General features: G+C 39.6%; 1 protein-coding gene across 2 annotated transcripts in view; it reads right to left on the bottom strand.

Annotated features, from left to right (window-relative positions):
• Nucleotides 1-27947, bottom strand: part of rtn1b (reticulon 1b) — a 48805-nt gene that overhangs the window by 9696 nt on the left and 11162 nt on the right. Inside the window, exons 2-3 of one of the 2 annotated variants that reach the window (XM_051875338.1) lie at nt 18708-19439; nt 16870-17670 (exon numbers count right to left, since the gene is read on the bottom strand). In XM_051875338.1, coding sequence (XP_051731298.1) covers nt 16870-17670; nt 18708-19439 — 1533 coding nt within the window. Of the gene's footprint in view, nt 1-6124; nt 6325-16869; nt 17671-18707; nt 19440-27947 lie in introns of those variants that run through there. The other variant, XM_051875339.1, reaches the window with a different exon arrangement.

Below are 27947 nucleotides of genomic sequence, written 5' to 3'. Positions count from 1 at the left end.
GTCACCAGTATGTTCAGTTTAGTTTTGTTCATAGACTTTTAGTTTGTAATTCTTCACTTCCTGTGTTCTTTTGTTTGATTTTCCTGCCACTAATCTGTTACCATGGACACTAACTATCATCACAGCTTTTTGTCATTTAGCTCATCACAATTGTGTATTTAAGTTCCTGCTGTTCACTTAGTCTTTGTCTGGTCATGTTCATGTTATAGTGTGTTTACTCTGCCTTTTTTGGATTATTTTGCCCGTTTGGATTAAACTTCGTATTGAGATTTTGAGGGTCAACCCGCCGTGACGAGTGAGCCAGAGCTTGAGGAAGAGAAGACAGGACTAACCATCGCCCAAGGAAGTGGAACCCCGATGTGAATCTGACCAGGGGAATGAGCTTGTGACACCAACGGCTGATTAACTTCAATGGGGACTTATCGACTCCCCCCGGTATCCGAATCTTTATTGCCTATGGAGAACTTTTATTACTATTGCTAGTAATATTGCCTATCAGAGCTCAGCCAGTCCTCCTGCCCCATCGCTGCCGGATGTTTCCAGCCCTACACCGTCTCTGGGGAGTCCCTGCTATGACGTTGAGCCGCAGGTTACGCAACCACCAGCAACGCCCGTGCAAAAGGATCCTACGGCTCTGCCTCAGGCCTCTGATCACTTTGCTCCATCTCGGCCCGTCAACCTGTCGGCTCCGCCTTGGCTCCTCCCACCATCGGCTCCACCGGAGACCCTTGGCCTAGTGGCTCTACCGGGTTCTCTTGTCCCACCGGCTCCCCCTTGATCAGCCACGGACCTGTGGGTCGTCTGCTGCGCTCCAACCCTCCACCCCCTCAGCTGCAGCGGGTTCATCCTTCGCTTCAGTCTCACTGCTGACCTCGGTCACACCGTCATCGCTCCAGTCCTTGGGTACTCTGGCTCTGCCTCCGACGCTGGTCACTTTGGTTGCATTCTCCAGAACCTGCGACAACGCTCTGCTCCATCGACCCTCCGTCTGCGCCTGTGGATGCACTGCCATTGTTTCTATTGGTCGGACCCCAGTTGTCGACAGCCATGCCATATACATCTTGGCTCCTCCTTCCCTCTACTCTGCCATGGGCTGTTGACACTGGGAAGCTCTGGGTCTGTGCCATCGGACATTCTACATCATTGCCGCCGGGGTTTCGTCGTCGTTCATCGGTCACCCCTCCTCTGTCGCAGCTGACCACCATCCCTTCACCGTCCCATTACCATCCCTTTGCCACTCAGTTACGGCGTGAGGTTGCGCCTTGCCAGAGGGGGGCGTTCTTTTACCAGTATGTTCAGTTTAGTTTTATTCATAGACTTTTAGTTTGTAATTCTTCAGTTCCTGTGTTTATTTGTTTGATTTTCCCACCACTAATCTGTTACCATGGACACTAACTATCATCACAGCTGTTTGTCATTTAGCTCGTTATGAGAAATGTGACCTTCATCCCTTAAAATTGAGATTGAGATGTAGCAGGACAGAGATTTAAATCTAACCAAGGTGAGATCTAAATAAAACACATGGTCTAACAAACCATCCTTGTATAACTTATCACAAATAGGACTACACACAAGAGAATGCTGTACAACATGAACAATTTATGGCTTATGCAGTTATATACTGCAAGCCTGAATGCAGATTGGATAGTCCTTTTAAGGCCATGCTCCATTGTAAACACACACAGCCTGCTTCTGACATCAGTGGATCATACTCTTACAACAAAGAGATCACTTCAGACAGCCTATGACTAACATTATTACACACTAGACACTAATCTGGATGACACCAATCTTGGCATGGGACAACGAGATGCAGAAAGACACTAGGCAAAGAACATTTCTCTGCTAGCAATAATAAAAGCTCTTTTAAATGAGTATCACATGGTGTGACATCCCAAACAGCCTCCAGATAAACATAAAAACAACTTGGCATAGTAATACAGTGAAGGAAATATCACAAATGCCACAATGAGACAGAAAGAGATTCAAAAGTCAGCAGTAATTAATGGCTCTCTTTAATCACTCCTCTAGACTGGTTCATCTTACTGTATTATATGGGACAGCATAAGTCTATAGGGCATACATGTATACTCTTACAATTGTAATACAGGTTATACTTGAGATATTAGGCAAACTTTGAGAAGTAATATATATTCTTGCTTAAAGGGATAGTTCACCCAAAAATTAAAATTATCCCATGATTTACTCATCCTCAAGCTATCCTTGGTGTACAGTATCTCACAGAAGTGAGTACACCCCTCACATTTTTGTAAATATTTTATTATATCTTTTCATGTGACAACACTGAAGACATGACACTTTGCTACAATGTAAAGTAGTGAGTGTACAGCTTGTATAACAGTGTAAATTTGCTGTCCCCACAAAATAACTCAACACACAGCCATTAATGTCTAAACCGCTGGCCACAAAAGTGAGTACACCCCTAAGTGAAAATGTCCAAATTGGGCCCAATTAGCCATTTTCTCTCCCCGGTGCCATGTGACTCGTTAGTGTTACAAGGTCTCAGGTGTGAATGGGGAGCAGGTGTGTTAAATTTGGTGTTATCGCTCTTACTCTCATACTGGTCACTGGAAGTTCAACATGGCACCTCATGGCAAAGAACTCTCTGAGGATCTGAAAAAAAGAGTTGTTGCTCTACATAAAGATGGCGTAGGCTATAAGAAGATTGCCAAGACCCTGAAACTGAGCTGCACCACGGTGGCCAAGACCATACAATGGTTTAACAGGACAGGTTCCACTCAGAACAGGCCTCTCCATGGTCGACCAAAGAAGTTCATATCCAGAGGTTGTGTTTGGGAAATAGACGTATGAGTGCTGCCAGCATTGCTGCAGAGGTTGAAGGGGTGGGGGGTTTGTGCACATCATAATTTTTTTAAAAGTCATTTGCCCTCATAATCTTTATTCAAAATAACTCCTCCCTCTTGCAATGATATCTCTTCTCATCTCTGGCTGAATCCCAAATGGCACACTTCTACGCACTTTCGGTCTTGTGGACTTACAATGGCTGCCGTGTGCGCTTGTCTGTTAAGTCCACAAGACCGTAGGATGTCCCATTCATCATTTTAGGTTTCAGAAGGGTGCTCACGAGCGCCCCCTTTACGGTCGCTATGCACCCTCGATGCGTACTTCAGCTGAGCCCGCAAGTCTGCTTGCTACACAGAGGACTTTACCCCGCAGTCAAAGCGGCATTACGTCATGAAAGTGCAGACTCAGAGGAAGACCGTGAGGGTTTAGGGTGCCATTTGGGATTTAGGCTCTGATGACGTTTACTGGTGTGAGGTTACATGAGATCATTTACATGAGATCACAGCAATAGTAAACCACAATGATCCAGCCATCCAATCAATTCCCAATAGACAAAACCAAGTCCCACCCTACAAATTTTCTTGTTTGAGAAGCGTTTCACTCGGATATACATCACAACAGTGAAGAAAAGACTATCGCAACTTCAATTTCATGCCGACTTTAAACATGCGCATACAACAACCAAGTCCACAAGAGTACACATAATTTGGTAGATGGACATAAATATGAATTTAAAGGTATAATTTGCTCAAAAATTAATATTCTGTCATCATTTACATGCCCTTTTCTCATTTCTAAACCTGGACTTTCTTTATTCCACAGAACATAAAAGAAGATATTTTGAAAAATTTCTTTTTTATTTCTTTTTTTTTTTTGCCCATACAATTGGAAATTGTACGGTCAAAAACAGTTGAAACATTCTTCAAATAGCTATCTTCTTTTGTGCTCCACAGAAGAAAGTCATACAGGTTTGGAAATGACATGAGGGTGAGTAAATAACAGAATTTTCATTTTTGAGTAAACTATCACTTTAAGCAGTGTTGCTAAGAGACAAAACACCACACATATATCTCGATCAATGAACATCTACATTATTATGGGATATTCTGACCTAGAGCAATGACCACCACAAACAGCCGAAGAGTCAACAATAACCATCTTTCACAAATGTAAGAACTGCACATTGATGCTCCTTGTAATTTCACCAAGCAAAATTGGGTTTGAAGGGGGGATGAATACGCAAAAATAGACCTTCGACCTACATAACACTGTCGTTGTAGGGACACCCAACAAAAATGGCTGCTATGTCCTGCAACATCATGTTCTGAACACAATATAAAAGATGATATGTATCCAGGATCTGTAAGATCATATGACACTGTGCTAAGCCTTGCTGACAAATGCCTCTTATATCCTCTATTGAATAACCACTAGTGTTTACCACATCTTGAATTCTAGGTTTGATATTTTCAGAGTAGGACTATACATTCTTCAATAATCAGAGATCAATTATTGGGACTATCTAACCTGAAAAACTAGAGGGTTTGAGTTTGGGGATGTATGCTGGATCATTCCAATCTTATCTGATCCAATCTGCAGGGCTCCAAGTTTTTATTAATAAGAATGGTGCTATAACTAACACATTTGCCAGTGTGAAGTGATCAAATCTGTTTTATGATTTGCAGTTAATGGAAGAACTGGCAGAGATGATTTTGGACTAGTACCAAATGACCATCAAGACAGTAACAGCCAATGTGGCCCCCCACGCCACAGTTTCAAATAAACTGCATACTTGAGAGAATACTGTGAGAAGAAACAGAAACTGCTGACTTAAGAGAAGCCAGCACCTTTACTGCAGTTTGACTTTATAGCATTGAATCAATACCTAAAGGACACAGATATTAGCAATCCTGAGCCAACAAGCATGACTATAGAAAGAGATGGCAAAAGAATACAAGACCATGTGCTGACACAGGCACGTCTTCATCAAACAGTACAACTTATTTCATTAAAAAAAATGAGAAATGCTTGTTTTTAACATCTTCATATCTGTTTTAATTTTGGTAATGGCTTAGTTTTACAGTGCCAACAGAGCACTTTACCAGAAACGTATGGTAGAACAGAAATAATAGATAGATAGATAGATAGATAGATAGATAGATAGATAGAACACTTTACAATAAAGTTCAATTTAATAACATCATGAACTAACAATCATTGCATATTAATCCAGGTTAATGTTCATTTCTACATATACTAATACTTAAATTAACATCAAGCTACATTAATAAAAGCTGTAAAAATGTGTTCATTGTTAGTTCATGATACCTAATACATTAAATATTCGAACCTTATTCTAAAGTGTTTCCAAAAATCTTAATTATAAAAAGGAACAAAGACTGAATGACATTAATATTTAGGTAGTCTCATGTAAAAAGTCAAATATTCATCAAAATAGACCTATTTGTGTTTATTAGCCCTTGAACTGTCAGCGATGCAAAATGCTCAATATATAAATAGCCACTACCAGAAACCCTCCCTCTTAAATTGTTCCAGTTTTCTTCCTCACGTTAGAGTCTCTTTAACATGATAGTCTAGGTATTGGATTGATTAAAGGGATGGATGCATAATTGTCTTCCAGTGAATAGTAAATGAATGGCAGCAATAACTCACTTTTATTATACACATAAAACACATGCATGTATCTACTATCCATTCTTTCACGAAAAGCAATTTTTAGGATAAAAAAATAGAGGGGTTTACATTTGGGCAACCACCACAAGCTATACATTCAGGTAGCCACACCCTATACCTCTCTCTTTCTTCTTTTCTTCATTTTGCTTTCTGTAGCCTGAAGGCCTTTATGATCAGCACAGGAACAATCAGCCAAATGCAAAGAAATACACAAAGCATTTAACAGCGCTTTATGGAACCATCCGCATCTAAATGCCCATCTGACCTAAAAATGAGGCAGTCATGCACATCATTAGCAATTAATTCTAATCAAACAGAGTATATGAATTCAGTATGGAGCCACTAAGTACAATAAGGAGGGGGGAGAAGAAGGGCGTGCCCAGCTCCTATGCCCATGATGGCGGTGGCCTCGATGCGGGAAAAAAAGGTGAATGTGTGTCTGAGCATCTTCCAGAATACCACATGCACCTCCCCCCCCCCAAAATCCAGCAGCCCCAATAAATCAACACCCTTTTCTGTCCAGACATGCACATGCATCCGCTTCACCCTGATCTCGCATCCCGTGCACCCCCGGACCCCCTTCCTCCACACGCACTCACAGTACCCTGGCACTTCCAGTTGCTCCAGAAACCTTCAATCTTGGTCGAGTCTGCGGCTGCCATGGCGCTGGCCTGCATGCTAGGCTGGGTGAGGGGAAAGACTGCAAATCGCTTTCTGCTAACACTACTGCTACAGCCTCTCCACTCCTCGCTCCGTATCTGTCGTTATCTCTCTGTTTCTCTCTCGCTCACCGGTTCACACCAGTGCATGAATGACCCATAGGAGGAGGAGACAGAGAGGGGAGGGGAGGCAGAGATGGAGGAGAGGAGGACTAGGAGTTTATAGTGATAATACTGCCCACTGGTGGAGGATCTGATTTTGTTGAAGGCAGACATTTCGGGGAGGGGCAAAGCGTAATGATTGACACCTTTAAAGTCAGCATGAAATGGAATATTTTCTTCCCTATTGTGACATATCTGAGTGAAATGGCTTCTCAAACAAAAAAAAAATGTAGGGCGGGACTTGATATGTCCATCAGAAACTGACTGGATCATTGTGGTTAGCTTGCTGTGACCTCATGTGAGTGACAGGTTGTCCCTCCCTCATGTCAGTAAACACATCATCAGAGAAGAAAAGAGATTTTGTTACAAGAGGGAGGGGAATTATTTTGATTTAAGATTACAAGGGCACATGGATTTATATAAAAATAATAAAAGGGTGCACGGATAAATAATTTATAATGAATACTCCAATATTCCATAAAAAAGAATCGTCAATTTTGATTTCATGGTGACTTTAAAAGGAAATCAAGATAGATACGGAATTGTTTTGGAGCTTGACAGTCCCTGGTCACCTGGTCACTTTCACTGTATGTAAAAGAGTAGCGTGAACATATTGCTAAAGATCTTTTTTTGTGTTTTATGTAAGAAAGGAAATCATACATGTTTGGAATGACATAAGGGTGAATAAATGATGACAAAATTGTTATTTTTGGGTCACTGTCCTTTTAAGACCCTGCAGACAGACACTAAAGTGGGAGGATGAAATATATGTTTTCCTCTCTCTTTCTCATCTTCAGTCTTTTAGATGGGAGACTAATCCTAACTAATCCTCTTGAAAAGGTTGAAATCTGGTGGTAAACATTGCTGCACACTTATTTTGCTCATTCAGAGCAAAGGCTCATTCTGTGCTCAATGCATCATCTCTGATGAATTTCACTCTAGACTGCTATAACAGTGAGTGTGTATTTGTGTGTGTGTGTGAGGAAGGAGACATCATGAGGCAAGCCTCATGAGATACGGACAATGACTCAGCGCTCTTGGTTAAAGGAAATAAGATGAGCTTACAGGCAAGCAGACAGTCCTGCCATATGACATTTTCTGATGGGCAAGCCGTTGAAACCAAATTTATATGCAGTAAAAAAGTAAAGGTTTCTACATTTTAAATGAAATACATCATTAACATCATCAGGCTTGCCCCCTAAAGCTGCAGTTATATACAGTATATAATATATACTCTACTGTCCAATTTTTTTGGTTAATTTTTTAATATTTTTGAAAGCTGGATTTACAGTAAATACAGTAAAAAGAGTAATATTGTGAAATATTACAATTTAAAACTGTTTTCTATTTGAATATCCTGTGGTGGCAAAGCTGAATTTTCAGCATCATTACTCCAGTCTTCAGTGTCACATGATTCAGAAATAATTCTAATTTGATGATTTGGTGGTGAAGTTACATTTCTTATTATCAATCTTAAAAATGGTTCTGCAATATTTGTTCTATATACAGTATCTCAAAGAAGTGAGTACACCCCTCACATTTTTGTAAATATTTTATTATATTTTTTTATGTGACAACACTGAAGAAATGACACTTTGCTACAATGTAAAGTAGTGAGTGTACAGCTTGAATAACAGTGTAAATTTGCTGTCCCCTCAAAATAACTCAACACACAGCCATTAATGTCTAAACCGCTGGCCACAAAAGTGAGTACAAGTGAAAATGTCCAAATTGGGCCCAAAGTGTCAATATTTTGTGTGGCCACCGTTATTTTCCAGCACTGCCTTAACCCTCTTGGGCATGGAGTTCACCAGAGCTTCACAGGTTGGCACTGGAGTCCTCTTCCACTCCTCCATGATGACATCACAGAGCTGGTGGATGTTAGAGACCTTGCGCTCCTCCACCTTCTGTTTGAGGATGCCCCACAGATTCTCTATAGGGTTTAGGTCTGGAGACATCCTTTAGCAAGGTAGTGGTCATCGCGGGAGGGTTTCATGCTCTGCTTCAGTATGTCACAGTACATGTTGGCATTCATGGTTCCCTCAATGAACTGTAGCTCTCCAGTGCCAGCAGCACTCATCCAGCCCCAGACACTCCCACCACCATGCTTGACTGTAGGCAAGACACACTTGTCTTTGTACTACTCACCTTGTTGCCGCCACACACGCTTGACACCATCTGAACCAAATAAGTTTATCTTGGTCTCATCAGACCGCAGGACATGGTTCCAGTAATCCATGTCCTTAGTCTGCTTGTCTTCAGCAAACTGTTTGCGGGCATACTTGTGCATCATCTTTAGAAGAGGCTTCCTTCTGGGACGCCAGCCATGCAGACCAATTTGATGCAGTGTGCGGCGTATGGTCTGAGCACTGACAGACTGACCCCCCACCCCTTCAACCTCTGCAGCAATGCTGGCAGCACTCATACGTCTATTTCCCAAACACAACCTCTGGATATGACGCTGAGCATGTGCACTCAACTTCTTTGATCGACCATGGCGAGGCCTGTTCTGAGTGGAACCTGTCCTGTTAAACCGCTGTATGGTCTTGGCCACCGTGCTGCAGCTCAGTTTCAAGGTCTTGGCAATCTTCTTATAGCCTACGCCATCTTTATGTAGAGCAACAATTCTTTTTTCAGATCCTCAGAGAGTTCTATGCCATGAGGTGCCATGTTGAACTTCCAGTGACCAGTATGAGAGAGTGAGAGCGATAACACCAAATTTAACACACCTGCTCCACATTCACACCTGAGACCTTGTAACACTAACGAGTCACATGACACCGGGGAGAGAAAATGGCTAATTGGGCCCAATTTGGACATTTTTACTTAGGGGTGTACTCACTTTTGTGGCCAGCGGTTTAGACATTAATGGCTGTGTGTTGAGTTATTTTGAGGGGACAGCAAATTTACACTGTTATACAAGCTGTACACTCACTGCTTTACATTGTAGCAAAGTGTCATTTCTTCAGTGTTGTCACATGAAAAGATATAATAAAATATTTACAAAAATGTGAGGGGTGTACTCACTTCTGTGAGATACTGTATATTATATATATATATATATATATATATATATATATATATTTGGCATATAATATTTTTTCAGGATTCTTTAATAAATAGTGTTCCAAAAAATTTCAAAAGAAAAGAACCAGAACCCAGCCAACCCAGTGCCAGTGCCAAAGCCCGCTAAGGACCCAAAGCCAGAGCCCACTGCAGACCCAGAGCATACGGCAGCGGAGTCTAACCAGGTGTGTGAGCTGGCCCCTATGTCTGTCCAGGAGCTCAAGCCTGAGCCATGATTTGTCCTGGAGCCAGAACCTGCGCTCTCTATAAGGACAACGGTACAGAGCCCACCGCAGATCAGGAACCTCAACCTGCCAAGTCTGACCAGGTGTTTGAGCTAGGAGTCACATCTATTGGTGAGGGAGTGTTGGTGGAAGTGGCTATTACGGAAAGAACCATTGTCCTACCCTTGAAGTCCATTCCTCCTTGTGTCTCCGCCTCTGGCCCAGCCCCAAGTTTCCTTCATTGGCCAGTTCCAAGTCGTCTTCATCGCTGATGCTCCCACCCAGCCTCCGACTACCTCCTCCTCTGCCAATGCCATCCAGTTCTTCTGCCACATCTCCTCTGGCTCCCTTCAACCCTCCGGCTTCTCCTTCACTGGCTCCACTTAGCATCTCGGATGCGCCTTGGGCTTTTTAGGTATCTAGCTCTTCCCTGGTTTTTTCGATCCCCTAGCTTTACCTCAAGCCTCCGATCCCTGGACTCCACCTCGGCCTGTCGACCCATCAGCTCCACGCTCCCTCTGCTCCACTGTGGTCTATCATCCCTCAGGCTCCGCCGGGCTCCCTCGTCCCTCAAGCTCCGCCTTGGTCAGTCATCACCCTGGTTCCGCTATGGACTTCCAGTCCTCCAGCTCCGCCTCATCTCTACACCCCTTTGGCTCCACTGGGCTCTTCTTTGGTTGTCATAACGATTCATTGATTGTTTGATTTGATTCATCTGTTCCTTGTTTGCACTTGAGTTACTCTGTATAAATAGACCTCAGTTTGAGTTGTTCTTTGTCCGTTCTTATGTCTAGTGCTGCTTTAGTGTGTAGTGATTTTACGGTCTATCATCATGCAGCATATATTCTCTGGCTCTGTAGGCATCTTACAACAGTTCCCACACGAGGGATTTATAGATTATCATGACAGAATATGCTGATTAATGACTTTAAGATATCCCACATCAGATACATAAATTAAGCAACTAACAATTCAGAAATGTTGTCACTTCTTCTTGAGTCTCTCCATCACTGTCTGACTCCAGATTGAACATAAAAGGCTGAACAGTTTCTGACATTTTCAGTGAGTCTTCGTGAGGTAATTGGCGCTGCTAACAGAAGGCTTGTTCGACTTGATGCAGCGCTGCACAGACCGATCGGCGGCTGACTTGCAGCAGTGCATGTTGGTAAGAAATTTTGTCCGACTCGAGACAGTGCCAATGCCATGTGACTGTGACATATGGCTTCAAATTACCACGAGAGCGATTCAAGATCAGCCGCCTGAGTCAGCCAGTGCAGTTTCTCAAGAGGAGCTGCACGAGCTCTGATGACGACACAGCTGTTTCACGATTGGCCGGATTCACTGCATGACAACAATCACGTGTGTTTCGTGTTTATTGTCATGCCTTCGGTTCCACTAATGCTCACAAATCTGTATTTTTATAAGTTAAAGCTCTTTTCATGTTGTCGCGATGTTGTATTGTGTCATGTTTATCAAAATAAAACTGATTAAAAAACGAAGACCCCACTACATTGGTATTTAAATAATATATATAATGCTTATGTGAAAACTTTATTCTTGTAAAAACAGACGCTGTAAGCAGTACATTAAGTATTGAATGAAATTGTATCTGAAAAAGTATTAGTAAAGTATGCAAACGCAGCGCGAGCGTCACTACGAGAAGCAGAAAGTGTCCGACTTCACGTCTCCATTTTCAGCTCCTCCCCGCCTTCACGCAGCTACTCTCAACGATCGGTTGCTATGTGCTAACACGAGCTTTTGCAACCCCGCCCTCTGCTTCGGAGCAGCAGCTCATTTGAATTTAAAGGGAAACACACAAAAAATTTGTGTTTTTGCTCACCCTCAAAAAGTGACAAATTTAACATGCAATAAAAAAAATTATCTGTGGGGTATTTTGAGCTAAAACTTCACATACACACTCTGGGGACATCAGAGACTTATTTTACATTTTGTAAACATGGCATTATATGACCACTTTATTATTAGCCATGAGCCATGTTTCTTTTAAATCTCAAAGCCTTAGCTGTAAATTGCTTAATCATGGTCTCTGATTCTAGTCACGGTGGGGTGGCAGACTGTAATGAGACACTTCAGTGCACAGAGAACCTCCACCATGATCCCATATGTCATGTATGGTGAGAGATAACAATAACTGCACTCAATTAATTTATCATGCAAAGGAACAGCACATCATTGTGAATTATGCATTATCTTTGACATCTCTAACTCAAAGGTTTCGCATTTAAATTGTGTATTGTACAAAAAAAGAACAACAAAAAAAAAAAACCCTGACAAATGCAAGTCCAAACAAAGGAAATTAGCATAATGTCTGTGCCTCAGCTTCTAGTGAACTCATCGCACATGAAATTCCATGGGCCTAAAATATTTAAATAATTGATAGAGACAGAATGAAATGCAAGAGAAACTAGAGAGACACATAAATAACTGCTTATTTTTGCTATTCTAAATGTAATGATTAATGATCGGTTTACCTCAAAAATGTGGAATGACCTTGCTAGCCTTTACAGAGTGAATTGTAACTTGACTCCTCCAGTGGAATTAATATTTCTAGAGTGAGTACAGAACCTCTAAACACATTGCAAAAGCTAAAATAAAATGTTTGTTACAGAACTGAAAGGGAACAGCTGCTGTTAATGATATGGAAAATGTGATGAATGTAAAACCTGGTTAAAATCATAAGAGACTGCAGCAGTAGAGAAAACCAAGGAATGCAAAACATCAAAAAATCCTGAAAGAAAGATGTACTGTTTTCAACTGGATAGATTGATTTCTGAAGGATCATGTGACACTGAAGACTGAAGTAATGGCTGCTAAAAATTCAGCTTTGCCATCACAGGAATACATTAAATTTTAAAATATATTAAAATAGAAAACTATATTTTATACAAACACACACAATGATAATGCATTACAACCCCTCTCCAGTCTACGGGCAGACAGCGAGACAATGACTGCACATGGTAAACTGAGCCCTCTGCTGGAAGAAAGTAGCAGTGATATCCATCCTCAGTATGTGTACATGTGGTTACAAGAGCCATCTCATTTCTAGAGGCTTCTATGAGACACTGAGCTCAAGAGAGGAGGGGGGAAAGCGGGTGCGGTCAGACACAGACTGTGGCACCACCATACCTATTTTGCAGTCCGCCATAGACACAGATACACGTACAATGGTCAGCAGGCAACAACAGTAAATTCAGTCTGCTTTTACAAACAGTTCTCCATGAATAAGGGTGTTATAAAGGGGAATATATTGACTGAAAAGCATCATATGAAACACTGATAAGATTATAAGACATACATAAAATTCACTATCTTGAATTGCCAGTTACATTAGTACTGCATGACAGGAATTTAGAGCTGTCTGCCATCCACCGTGATACATGCTTAACACTGTCCATCATCTAAAAAGAATTAAAGTCTGAACCCTAAATGAAACGCATATAGTCTTGTTATCTCACTATAGGATCTGTGCAATGCCTTGTCATCCCACTCCAGTTTGGCTATGTAATCACAAATCGGCAGCACTCACTGGTCACAAACATAGCAGACAGAAACTGACCTGAAGGCTTTGTTCTGAACTCTTCAAACAACTGCCCAGCCCAAAGCATTAATGATGTAATGAATTCAACAGACAAAAACAAATGACGTACTCATCCACTACAACACAGTGAAGTCAATAATTATTTTAAGACAAAACTAACATTAATAATTTAAAATTATAATTAAAAATTAATTATTAATTTGTTTAAAAAATCTTTAATGTTATTTTTTAAAGCAATATTTTTAAATGTTTTTATTTTCTAGTGAAAATACAGCAAAATAGAGATTAGGTCTATATACTGTAAACAAAGCCATTTCATTTGTTATGATTTATATCCCTCACTACTGGGATGTGTTCAGATCACTGAAAGAATGAGAATGTTTTCAATAAATTGGTGGGTTTTACAACCCAGACTGTCGTAGGTCAGCCAGATCTTCTATAATCATTTTTCACAGTTTCACACAAGATATTTCCACTGAGTTCTGCTGAATCCTGAAGACACAACAGCAGATGTAGGGAGCAGTCAGGTGTGAAATAAAATATAAAACATTAGCCACCCATCTAAAGACACAGGGGAATGTGTGAGAAATGTGTCTTGTGAAATTGATATAATATTTCATGTGCATGACCTTCTGGAGGTCTGGAGATGATTAGAAATGTAATAATCGCACTGTGTTGTATTTCTCTGGACCGATGCTGTTGGATGACGAGGGATCTTAGTGAAAAAGCAGAATTGACATATGTGAGGTGAACAGTTGAGCAGGAAATGTATGAAATCTATGAAATCTGAGTTCAGTGTATTTTTTTAAGTGTTCTCACACATCAGAACTGTTGGGTCACACAAAAACTGTCCTTATCCTAAATGTAGTGATAACATCTCTCCTCTTCCATATTTTTCTCCCAGTGTGAATACAGAAAGATCAACACTAATTGCATTTACATGCACAGTTTTAATGGAGCTACAGAGAGTTTTTGTGTAGTCGAGCTCCAGGCTTCATCTGTCTGTCGAAGTATACATTGAATATTGAAGGATTAAATCCAAATAATCACCTCTGTCTTTCAGAGCATGCACATAATGCTGAGGATATTGGTAGATGCTTAGCTACAATCACATTATCTAGGTCTGTTAGTCCATTAGACTTGTATGATTTAAGCTGGACTAAAGCAATTATATGACGTTATAAATACACAAACTATTGTTTTAGTCTGACTGAAATCAAACTTTGAAAGTGCACGTAAACGTACTGATATCTGAGAGAACCTGCAAGTTAAATACCACAATCAATTTATATAATGTTAGGAAAATATTAGCTGTAAACTATCAGCTGGCCTGTGCATGCCCAGGATTGACTGATTCCCAAGGGACGGAGGCATTGAAATGTGTTTTTTCCTGCTGTTAAAGCCAAAGGGAGTTTCCTCCTAACAGGCTCAGGCCAATAAGTGTGAGTCAGTTTTTTATTTTAATTTCAGTGTATCATAGGTCTTAAAGTAATAGTTCACCCAAAAATCATTTACTCACCCTCATGTCATTACAAACCTGTATGACTTTCTTTCTTCAGCAGAAGATATTTTGAGAAAAAGTATTTTTTTGGTCAATACAGGGCTGTCGCTAGTAACATTCTTCAAAATTTCTTCTTTTGTGCTCCACAGAAGAGAAAAAGTCATACAGGTTAGAAAAAACATGAGGGCGAGTAAATGATGACAGAATTTTATTTCATTTATTTATTTTTTATTTTTTTGGTGAACTATCCCTTAAATTGAAAGAATGATTTGAATTTAAAGAGTAATTTGTGCAGTTTTATATTTAAAGAGGCCATTAAACACAAATTCTTATGTTTACATGCATTTTAAAGGGGACATCAAATGCCCCTTTTACAAGATGTAAAATAAGTCTCTGATGTCCCCAGAGTGTGTATGTGAAGTTTTATCTCAAAATACCCCACAGATAATTTTTTTGAGGCATGTTAAATTTGCCACTTTTTGGGGGTGAGCAAAAACACACATTTTTTGCGTCTATCCCTTTAAATGCAAATGAGCTGCTTCTCCCCATCCCACTTTCCAGATGAGGGCGGAGCTGGATACTCCGGCAGCAACAACTGGATTGTGGAGACTGTGGACAGAGAGTAGAATTCTTAAAGATGGATCAATACCAACTGTTTATCCAACTTCATATACAGAACATGTAAGTACCGCACGTTATTTTGTGAATTCAGAAAGGCGATTTGCAAACACACATTATAAAGTGCGATACTTATGTGTTCTGGATATGAAGTTGGATCACGAAGAGTTGGTATTGATCCATCTTTGAGAAGCAACTTCTGTGCAAATCCTGCTTTTTACTGACCCAAAGCAATTCAGTGTATAATGATTCACACAAACGTATAAGAATTTAGCTAATTTCCGGGAGTTTATTATTACAGCCAAAAACGGAACAGTTGTAATGTTTAAATAGCTGAGACATTTTATGACTAGCTGCTCTAGCGAGGGTATAAACATGGCGGACTGTATGTGGCTCACTCAGTGTGGGATCTATGTTAATAGGGCAGAGATCGTCACCAGCAGGTGGGGCTTTTCCCTACAGTGACGTCATTGTAGGGAGAAAACGTGAACAGCGTGCTTTCAGGCACTGCTTGTGATTTATGGGGATTATAAAAAAAATTGTGGGTGGATTTTTATGATTAGGGTGGTTGGTTATACACACTGTGTACACACATTGTCTATTGTCAATAGTGTAGCGATGAATGAAGCACAGCTCAGCTTTCTTGGGTCAGTGCAGCAAATCCATGTGATTCCAATAGAAATTATGTGAAAATTTGCTGAACAACAATAAATGTGACCGTACTTTTAGTCTGACATTGGAATTGTTCCAGTCTGTTTTTGCAAAGTTGAACTAACAGACCAAGATATTGCAATTGTAGGTTGGCATCGTCCAGCATGTTTACGCGTTAATCCGACTATAATTGGCTTGACATTGTGCACTTTCTCCGAAAGACAGAGGTGATGATGTGCAATTAATCCTTCAAATATTCAATTGCGTCATGTATAGTGTTGTCAAAAGTACCGACTTCGGTACCAAGTTGGTAATGAAACTTAAAAAATGGGATGCTTTGAGCGCTGTTGAGCGAATTTGTAAACACCTCTGTTTGGCCATTGTGTTCACGTGCTCATCAGATATGTGTGATTGGCTACAATGATCAATGCTTCAAAAACATGTTGTAAATAGACATCAATGATGCTCTGCACCGAACGCTTACACAGATACACACGGGAGCATTTGAAAGCAGGCATCTATCAGCGGACCGATCTGCACTCTGCACTCAGCTTTCAAAATGCTTTTAAATTCAAACACTTCCGTGAGCTTTCAAACGCTCCCATGCATTGATCTTTGTAGCCAATCATAGACATATGTTGAGCACATGAACACAATGGCCAATCAGAGGTGTTTATAAAATCTGCTCAACAGTGCTCAAAGCATCACATTTTTTAAATTTCAGTACCGACTTGATATCGAAGTCGGTACTTTTGACAACACTAGTCAGGTATACTTGGACAGACAGAAGAAGATAGTAGTACTACCCAAACTGTGCACATAAATGCAATAACGTTGATCGTCAGAACTTGTGTCTTGAGGTGACCTTTTGAGGTGACCTTTAGTGATTGGAGAACATGTGTTTACCTTTCTCCCTGGATAGACCCTGGAAGACGGCAGGTGGTACAGTCATTCTCTCAGAGCCCCTGCGGCCTTGACTGGACCGCCTTCTTTCTTTCTGGTGCACTTCCCCAGCAGGATGCTCCACCTTCAGCTCTGGCAGGCTCGGGCTGGGGGTTGTGCTGCTGGGTTTAGGCTTCTCTTCCATGGTGGATGTCTTCTCTTTAGGAGTGCTGGCTGGAGCCGGAACGGTCGGAGGATGTGTAGTTGGAGTCATAATGGGTTCTTTAGTTGCAAAAGTCAGGGTTGTGGGTGTTTTGACCAGCTGTGGGCTCTCCTTAAAGCCCTTTGTGGGGTCGTGGGTCAATCTTTTAGGACTTTCCTCTCCGCAGGACTCCAGAGCCAGTTCACTATCTAGCTCTGCTTCACGCTCCTCCCTCAAGATGCTGTACTGCATAGTAGGGCTAGGGGCAAACGCGGGGGTAGAAGACAGGACGGGCGCTGTGGAAGGTACTGTGGTCGATGGAGAGGTGCTAGGACTCTTACTGAAGCTCATGTAGCCAGAGCTGGGAGCTCGTGGACTAGGCTCTTCAGACACCAGCTCAATCTCAGAGTCGCCAGATTCTGTGCTGCTACCCTCAACATCCTGGGAGGAAGGGGGCAAGGTGGGTTTTGGGGGAGAAGTCTTCATTTCCATTGGGGAACTGTCTTGCTTGGAAGCAGGTTGAGAGGGTGAGGTGGGTGATGCTTGAGTCTTGTCTTGGAAGGAGCTCATTATATTAGTTTCACCAGCCAGGATGTTTGGATCTGATGGAGAGTCAGACTCTTCTATAAAGAAAGGGAGGGAGAGAGAAAGGAGAAGGAGTGTTTTTAAAAAGGTAAGATGTCTTGTGGCCATCTGCTCTGCCAAGGCACCCAACAGTGTAAGCATATGTGTGATATATTGTTAAAAAGGTGTAATGTTACAGTTTGTAAAGTCAATGAACCACTGCTCTTAAATCAGACTATATTTGGGTGTTCCTTTAACTATGGGTAATTTTAACCCGATGGACTTGAAACTCAAACACACTTTGGATAGGATAGCATTCTACCTTCAAGAAACGCCCCCCAAAAAGTGCTACTTAAGCCTGAATCACAATAGGGATGTCACAGTGAGGAAATTTTCATCCAGTAAATAAACTTGCAACAACACCGGTATTACCGATAACAATGGGGTGTGTGAGGGGGGTGGATATATTGTATATTTTTTTCGCACATCAGGGAGTAGCTATTAATGTACGGGGTATTGAAATTGCTTTTGAATGTGTGCTCGCTTTGTTTTCCCTTTCGCAATCATGCATACTCTGTTTATAGGGAGCGACGATACTAATGCCACATTTTACAAGAGAAGATATTTATTAAGCACCAAATCCTCCGCCATAGTCTTATCAGTTATCTCTCCTTACTCTCGTCAAGTGATAAGTGAAATCTGACTCCTGCTGCACCGTGCTGCGACTCGGCAGCCCGTGCTGTATGGAACAGAGCAGACGCTTTCAGTTTATAATTGTAGCGTCCGTTGTCCAACTGAACTAAATGTTTTTGATTTCTATAAAAAAGCAAAGCGACATTGTAACGTAAGGACTAATAAGCTGATTATTTGAATCAGGTGTGTTTAATTATGGAGACAAGCAAATGCAGTGTTGGGAATGTGATGGGAAACACTGCTTTAGATAAAAGAGAAGCTAAATTAATAAATTTAAATGTATGAAAGTTCCTAGATTGACAAATACACCTACACAGGACCATAAGGTCATCTAGCAGAGGAATTAAAGATAATATAGTGGATATATTGCAGTGAAGTGCTTATGTGGGATGATGATGCTTACCTGTAGGGGGTGTAGATGACTCAGGACTTTCATCCTCTGGCTCTGAGAGGGTGACGGTGGGCACTCCCTCCAGCCCCAGACTCAGGATACTCTCCTTCTCTGACACTGTAAATGTGGGGCTGTGCTGGACTGTGGTGGGCGATACTGATGTAGGTGGCATTTCTGTCAGAGTTATCCTTACTGGACTGGCACTGCTGCCAGTACCTGGAGACCTATATGGCTGATAATCAGACAGTTCTTCATCCGATGGTTCCTCCACATATGGGAAGGTCTGAGAGTCCAGAACTGCTGCAGAGCCAATGTCCTCCACATCCACTTCTACTGGTGATGGGCTCTTCTCCAGTTTAGTGTACTGGGTGGGCTCAGAGAGGCCGCTCATCCTCCAGTCTTCCAGGGGGCGCTGTGAGCTACAGGAGTCCTCTTTACAGCTGATGTCCATGTAGTTGTAAGAAGAGTCAAAAGCTTTCTCGGAGTCATGTATCTTGTGAGAGATGTCAGTCGGGTCTGCACTAGATTTTATCTCGATGCCGGAGTCCGAGGTCATCGTGACGGAACGGGATCCAGAAATGAAGTCATCAGTGTTGGATGTATGTTTGTCACCAGATATGCCCAGGCTGCCAGAAAAGTAGGAGGTGTCTTCATGTGAGCCATAGCTTTGATTGGACAAGAGTGAGGTGTATAGGTCATCCCTGTCATCAGTGGACTTTTTCTGAAAGTTTGAATCTGATTTATCTGCATGAGAGAAGAGGAAAATGAGGAAGAATTTTAAAGAACCTATTTTAACATACTTAGAGCAAACCATGTTTAAACAATGATTATTCTAAAAAAAAATAAAAAAAAAAAGGAAAAAGTGTCATCCCATGTAAAGGGTAGATTTTTGTTATCTAATTTATCTCATTTTTGTTTTTGTGTATATATATCTATTGCATATTCATTGTCTCAAAACCAATGGATTATTTTCATATTTTGATTTGTTTAAATTTATATTTTGTTTCTAAATGATTATGCAATATTGTACTGTTCTGGTGTTTACGTTTCTTTATTATTATACTGTCAAACAAATACAGAATCCTAGATGAGAACTGCACAACAGAGTGGCGGTTTGACCACTATCTCTGAATGTTGTGCCTCCCAAAGCTTCTTACATCAAGTGACCTTGGGGTGAATTTGACTATGCATGTGTTGTTTGTGAAATTCAGATGTTAGAAAGAGAATGCGTGTATGTGTTTCAGATGGTCATTTTGTCGTCCTCCAGCAGGCTTTAGTGGGGTGTGGCAGTGACAGCTCTCATTAGCAGTCAGTGACGGCACCATCACTCCTCCCTCCACACCAATTGTCCTTGTCTCTAAGTCCTTCTCATCACATTGGCTGCTCTTCCCTGTCTTTCTGTCCTTCTCTCTATTATTGTGGCTATTTGTGGCAGATGACAGTTTTCCAGTTCAATGTTTATTCAAAGGTCGACTGTAGTTGTATCACATAAGGGCAGAAGAAGCATACACACACACACACACACAAAATGTTGGATTTTCATATGGGAACATTCCATAGTTTCTGTCACCTATACCTAACCTTAACCCTAAACCTACCCATCACAGAAAACTTGCATTTTTACATTTTCAAAAAAACATCACATATTATTTTTAAGCTGTTTTTTGCATGGGGACCAAAAATGTCTGAGATTTCACCCAGGGATCAGAAAAATCAGTCTACAAAACAAGAAAGAATATACAGTGATTAAAAAAACTGGGGAATCTACAATATGTTACTTTCCTTTAAAGGTGACGTGTCATTTTTTCAATGTTAAAATACAGCATACAAAATTTTCCTATCACAGTTTATGTGCAGAGACAAGGGTCAGAAATGATCCAAGCTCAAGCCAAAACCTAAAACTTTTGCTACTAAAAGTGATGAACATGTTCCAGATATTTCAGAAAAGGTCTCTATAGTGTTTTATCTGTTATCTAATACTTTTTTTATATTATGTATAATATTATTATTCATAATATTATATTATAGTCTATGTAGTTGCCTATTGGTTTAGTGACTCAGCAGGCATCACAGTGCCTCGTAGTTGTCAGATTTACTTGTTTCAAAGAGCGATTGTTGTTGAATGTTGAGCAAATAAGAAGTGTCTTTTGTTGAAAAAATAAAATTACATCATTCCTGAAAACAATTCCAACAACTCCAAAACCAGAAAGTGATTCGATCAAAATCAACACATTGCTGAACTGTATAATCTAACATGGTAGGGTAAGAGGCGTTCCAAACCGGTTATACACCTTTAAAACCCACCAATTACGGTTTACTTAAAAGACTATAGATATTACTTTGAAGGTTAAAGCAATGAAGGTTAACTTAACTCTTTCCCCGGAATTTTCTGTCATTAATAAGACAACGCTTCCCAGCCATTGACGGAATTTTCCGGCTTTCCATGTTTTCACTGTTATATGGTAGGGGGCGCTATTACTCATCTTCTGAAAGAGTACTGAATCTCCTGATCAAAACACAGGCGAAGAAGAAGCAGAAACAAGCGATAGCATATGCAAGCAGATGCATATATGTAAAATAACGCGATCATCAATATTAAACAGCATATGAATCAAAACCGCACACGGCCCGCAATGTCTTTAAATACGGCCCGCTGGATTATTCGGATGATCAATTTTAAAATATTTAAAAAGCATTTAATGTAAAGATTCCGTTCAGATTATAATGGTAATACTAAATCAATACTGGAGAGGTCGCCATTTTCAGCCTATCCCCGTATTAATAACAGAGTAGGATGTGCACGCTAATGTGAAAGTTTACTAAAATTAGCAAAAATAATTGAAAAATTGACAATAAAAATTGTGTTTTCACCATCCAATCAGGATGGTTAATGGAATATATTTTTTACCAAGTTCAAGGGGTCACCCATATGTTTGGTTTGTTTGGAAACGAAATCTGTAATGAAAGATTTTATTGTAAATTGCCATTACACCACTGCACTGCTCACAAAATCCGCTTTCCACCGTCGGGCCAAACGGAATGGTAATGAACGGCTCCAGTTGTTGAGCCTGGTATGGCACGGCACGATTACAAACCATTCTCCGCCAGGGCCAACCGTGTCGAACCGTACTGCTAGAATGCGAGTAGTGATGTCGTCACTCAGGATCGGTTACTTGTCTGTTGCCTGACTGCCAGTTTCTCCATAGCTTGCTAACATGCTAATTGAGCAACGTGAACACAAATTAATCATACAATTAAAATAGATAACGGATCATCCTACATAACGCGGTCACTATTTACATCGTATATCGTGTGTAAACTCTTGCATTACTAAGGCAACGACTGAAGAGCTCCGTTATCAGCCCCACAGTGTTTAATGAAACTATATCCCTACCGGCCGGATCGGCATGGAATGGAACGGTAAAGCAAAGAGAACTGTTTGACCCCACAGTGGAAAAGCGGCTAACGAGAAGTATGAAAAATACACATACACGTGACGCCAGAGTTGCAGTTTTCTTAGATTTCAAAGGTAAAATGCATAGTCAACAAAACCTTTTTTGCCAAATGAATGACAGAAATGTATGCACTTAATTATGTTCTTAAAAATAGTATTTTTCATGGTAATATGTTGATATAGGTTATGGTAATGCCATATTGAACAACTATTTTTTTAAATAAGCACTTTTTAATGAGGCTGAGTTGAAAATGTTCTCTAGGCTTGTAATCAAAAGTAGGACATCTGTGCATTTGTTTGTTGCAAATTTACAGACAATGCAATTGATATGATCACATTTGCTTGTTGGGGTAATATTGCTTGTCAACTGAAAACAAAGTTTCCCATTTGTATTAGCAAAATTTTACAGTTCATAAAATCTTTAAAAACAAATTACATTAATTATACATTGATTTCCCTTAATAAAAAGTAAATTGAGTAAGATGGCGTAAAAGGTCATCTGGCCCCCTGGTTTTAAGGAGAAAAAATGTTGGCCCTCGTCACTATCGAAGTTGCCCATCCCTGATCTGTGTTGATCATCGTTGTGAATCCGATCCAGACGTAGTCTTTGACAAAAACGTGATTTTCTCAGCTTTTTGCAAAATGTTGCTTTTTTTTTTTTTTAAATAAAACTTACCCACATTCAAATGTTGATAAAAAAGAATGCATGAAGCTAGAATAAAATGTTTTTTGTTTTTGTTGTTGTTGTTTAAAGGGATAGTTCACCCCAAAATTAAAATTTTGTCATCACTTACTCCCCCTCATGTTGCTCCAGACCTGTAGGAGTTTCTTTCTTCTGTTGAACACAAAAGAAGATATTTTAAAGAATGATGTTTTTTTTTAATATGTATATGTAGTATTTTTTTCTACTATGGAAGTCAATAGCTACCATCAACTTTGATTACTAACATTCTTTAAAATATCTTCTTTTGTGTTCAACAGAAGAAAGAAACTCATACAGGTTTGGACTAACTTAATGGTGAGTAAGTGATGACAACATTTTCATTTTTTGGTGAACTATCCCTTTCAAAGCAGAGGGTTTGTTCTTTCTTTTGATATATTGCATGTTTAGATATTCATACAACAAAATATTCTGGGGGCCATGAAACCCTTGTGAAAATGATCAAAAATGCTGGTGCTGGCTGGCAACTTTTTTCAAAAATGCTGGCAGGGAAAGAGTTAAAGGGATAGGGATAGGGAAAATTTACCTAGTTCAACTTGAGGTTGAGTAAATGATGACAGAATTTATCTTTGGGTGAACTAACCCTTTAATTATTAAATGGTAAACCTTGAATTATCTCTATGTATTTTAAAGCATTTGCATTAGCAGCACCTATCACTGAATCTGATCATGCTATAAGTGAATGGATGAATGAACAGATGGAGAGCAGGAGAGGTGAAAAGATGGATGGATGAGCAGGTACGTGTCAGTATTATTACAATTTTGAACATTTCACTTTTTTTATTTAGTTTTATATTTCTTATTTCAGTTCAGTTTCAGTAGTTGGTTTTGAAAATGACTTTTTACTAGGCAAATTTTAGTTTCCCTTGTAACAGAACCACATCTGCCTGTGATGAAAATACACATTATAATAGAAAACATACTTAATTATAAAGCGACGAGAGTATTTTTGGTGCGCCAAAAAAACAAAGTAATGACTTATATAGTGATGGCCGATTTCAAAACACTGCTTCAGGAAGCTTCGGAGCGTTATGAATCAGCGTGTTGAATCAGTGGTTCGGAGCGTCAAAGTCACGTGGTTTCAGCAGTTTGGCGGTTCGACAATCTGATTCATAACGCTCTGAAGCTTCATGAAGCAGTGTTTTGAAATCGGCCATCACTATATAATGGCGCACCAAAAATATTCACGTCACTTTATAATATTAATATTGAACCACTGTACTCACATGAACTGATTTAAATATGTTTTTAGTACATTAATGGATCTTGAGAGAGGAAATGTCATTGCTGGCTATGCATGCCTCACTGAGCCATCGGATTTTAACAAAAATATCTTAATTTGTGTTCTTTTTTTAGATAAAATATTTCACTGTATGTTGTTGACGTCAGGAAGGATCAGGTGTGTTTCCCTCCACACTACAGATGTGTAACTGAGGATAATTCTATGACTGTAAATTGCAATGCTAACATGACCCCACTCCATCAGAGATCCTGTGCCTCTGTCTCTGTACTGCCCTACATTCACTGGGCAAAATGACTCCATTGGGACTCTATTTTTAACTATCAGTAGCTAAGAAGTGTGAAGATCTATGAAAAAAGTGCAGAGAGAGAAGAGAGCCATCGATTCGTCAAAAACAAAAACCACATCAACTCACACCCTTTATTACATTTCCACCAAATGAACTAATAGTAACCTTAAAACCTGCAAACTATACAAAGATAGAATCATCTCAGCAACTGTCACAGGAATGTCACAGACATTTTTATGTATGTGAGGGCTGATCAGTGTTCACACCACACCATCCTTCAGCCCACACCTCTCACCCTCAACATTTAACAGTGTGCAAAACATGACTCATCCTCTCTAAAACACGCCGAGAGCGAGAACACATGGTGGCCTTAAGTGCTGATCTTTCATTTAGAGTCCCTGTTACTAAACTGTGTTTCACCTGCACAAAGACAATGCTTGGATTTTGAAAAACAGGCATATAAAATTTGTTGCTCCTAACAAACCCCATTACACTGTTCTAAACTAGTCATCTACTACAGTGTTTTCCAGTGTGGTCATCTGTCAATGGAGGATATTATCCTTTAAAACACTCTATGAGTGTCCCACAAATAAATGCACATGATTAGGATTTGCAGTGCTTAACATGGCGGATGCAGGTGCGCCTTTCAACATGAAAGACGTTCCGAGCAGTTGAAGGAAAGGTCACTGTCCCATTCAGGCTAGTCCTGCATGGTCACGAAAGTTTATCATTTGCATGCGTTTTCAAGCCTTGCCAATTTAAAGGGTTAGTTTACCCTCATGTTGTTCCACACCCGTAAGACCTTCGTTCATCTTCGGAACACAAATTAAGATATTTTTCATAAAATCCGATGGCTCAGTGAGGCCTGCATTGCCAGCAAGACAATTAACACTTTCAATGCCCAGAAAGCTGCTAAAGACATATTTAAAACAGTTAATGTGACTACAGTGGTTCAACCTTAATGTTATGAAGCGACGAGAATACTTTTTGTGCGCCAAAAAAAACAAATTTCTCGTCGCTTCATTGAGCCATTGGATTTTATCAAAAATATCTTAATTTGTGTTCTGAAGATGAACAAAGGTCTTACTGCTGTGGAACGACATGAGGGTGAGTAATTAATGACAGAATTTTCATTTTTGGGTGAACTAACCCTTTAAACATTCAAGCACAAGAAAACACAAAAGAGAACTCAATCTGGTACACATGCGCCGTGTGAGAAGTTTTGTGTCATGTCAAAGCTTAATTTTCAGCATCATTACTCTAATCTTCAGTGTCACACGATCTTTCAGAAATCATTCTAATATGCTGATTTGCTGCTCAAGTAAAAGATAATTTAGTATTATCAATGTTGAAAACAGTAACTTGTGCTGATTATTATTTGAGAGGAAACCATGATAATATTTTTCAGGATTTTTAATGAATAATACAGTATTTATAGAACAGTATAGAACAGTTTTTAAACAGTATTTCTTTGATAATGAACAGTATTTATTTGAAATAGAAAGCTTTTGGAACATTATAAATGACTTTAATGAATTAAATATGTCAACCTAGAAAAGAAAGCTGCATTCAAGCCATTTTAATGGGGTCTTTACTAAGCCAAGGGCAAGATATACATTTGGATGATAAAATATTTTTTACAAAATGTCTAAATGGTCACGTCCTGGCTCAAAGAAGCGTGAGTGAATGGGTGTCTGTTTATTAGCTTTTGTTGGAACAGGTGCTGGAGCTCAGAGTAAAGCTCATATTCTGAGAAGGTTTTGGGTAAGAGTCAGGCATTAGCCATGCCGCTAACACTAATGCATGAAAGCTAATCACTCCTCTGTTTAAACCTAAACAACCTAGTGGAGAATTAGCAGGATCCACAGCGTAAGTTAATGAATAGATCTAAGACTTACAACACTATACAGCTTCGGACTTAACAGTCACCATTGCTCAAATAACATTTTACTGCCTAGTGTTGCATATATCTAATGGATTAACTTAAAGGAAAAAGAAAAAAGTAGGCAAAACAGGTCAATAAATGCTAAGAGCAGGGCTACTGTCATATGGTGGCATATGTATATTTAAGATTGAAAAATAATCATGTTGTAGTAAAGGACTCTTGGGAAAAACTAGTATGGGCATGTGTATCAAGTGGTTTAAAATATATAATGCTAATTCACAAGAGGAGCTTGACTACTTTAGGCCCCCTTGTAAAAAGAAGTGAGCTTAATTGTACTGTATGCTTTCTTCAAATCTTAATAGTATATTTTTATAAACTATACTTGAAGATAATATAATACTACTGAAACTATAGAAATATATAAATACATATATAAATATAGACTATAAATATATTTAAACACATACAAGTTTCAAAAGAAATAACATGATTTTGGATTTTGATGTTGATATTGCTATTTACCTGTTCAAATATGATATTTGCTTGTTTTTGATTTACTGCCATATATTTATGATTGCTGAACTATATTTTTTTGATTTACTGCCATATATTAATGATTGCTTTCCTATGATGCTTTTTTTTATTTAACTGCCATATATTAATGATTGCTATGATATGGTATCTACTTTTGAGTAATACCAAATATGCTTGCAAAAAATGCTATGTTGTGCAAACTGCAACTCAGAATGTTGCATTCTGGTGTAATGGAGATAAGATGAAATGTGCAAAATGTTGTGAAAGTTGAAGTTCATGAACTGATTGTAACCAACCTGAAAGGTTAACAAGAAGGCACATGAGGATGAAGAGAGTGTGTTGCAACCTCAAGAGGAGGTGAGCCAGACAAAGACTTTGATGAAGAAGAGGAAGAGGGCTAGAAGACGACAACAGAGTAGGTGACAAAGGAAGGACATCCGTCTTAGTAAGCAAGAGATACAGAGACTGATACGCCTACAGCAGGAAGATTGGATCATAGGCATTGATCAACTGATGAGTAATATGAAGTTGGAATTTCCCAAAAAATCGTATAAAAGTCTGAGGAGTAAAAGGCCTCCTCAGATGCTGCCTGCATTAAGCGTAGAAGGACACCTGATACCCTAACGAGGGGACCTTAACAGCATCTCCAATATTGCTGGGTAAAGCTAGGTTTTAGAGCTTTTTAGCTTAAGCTGATTTAAGTTTTATTTTGTTTTATTTTGCATTAACTGCTTTGTATTGTAACAAATAAAAGAGATATTTTATTGTTACATTTGCCTTCCGTGAGATTTTACTTATAACTACAAACTGCGGCTCAATAAAGAACAACCACAAGGTAGTGTTCTTTGTCATTCCTGAAAGACTTCAACCATCCGACGGGTGAGTACTTTATGGTTTAGGCTAGATTTGACTTCCCTTACCCTACCTGAATAACCATAGGGTTAAAAGGTGTACTATAAAAGGTCACACCAACTAACATTATATTAATATTATATATTATATAAGTATATTTTAGTTTACTATAAATGCTTGTCAGTACTTTTGGAAATACACTTTTAGTCCTATTGTCTATATTTTAAAGATAATATAAGTAATTATGAAATTACATACAATGATGTAGGCCTACTTA

Source organism: Ctenopharyngodon idella, chromosome 20 (assembly GCF_019924925.1).
Source record: "Ctenopharyngodon idella isolate HZGC_01 chromosome 20, HZGC01, whole genome shotgun sequence".
NCBI classification, from domain to species: domain Eukaryota; kingdom Metazoa; phylum Chordata; class Actinopteri; order Cypriniformes; family Xenocyprididae; genus Ctenopharyngodon; species Ctenopharyngodon idella.
The sequence above is the reverse complement of the archived record's forward strand: the minus strand, read 5'-3'. Positions and strand labels throughout refer to the sequence as shown.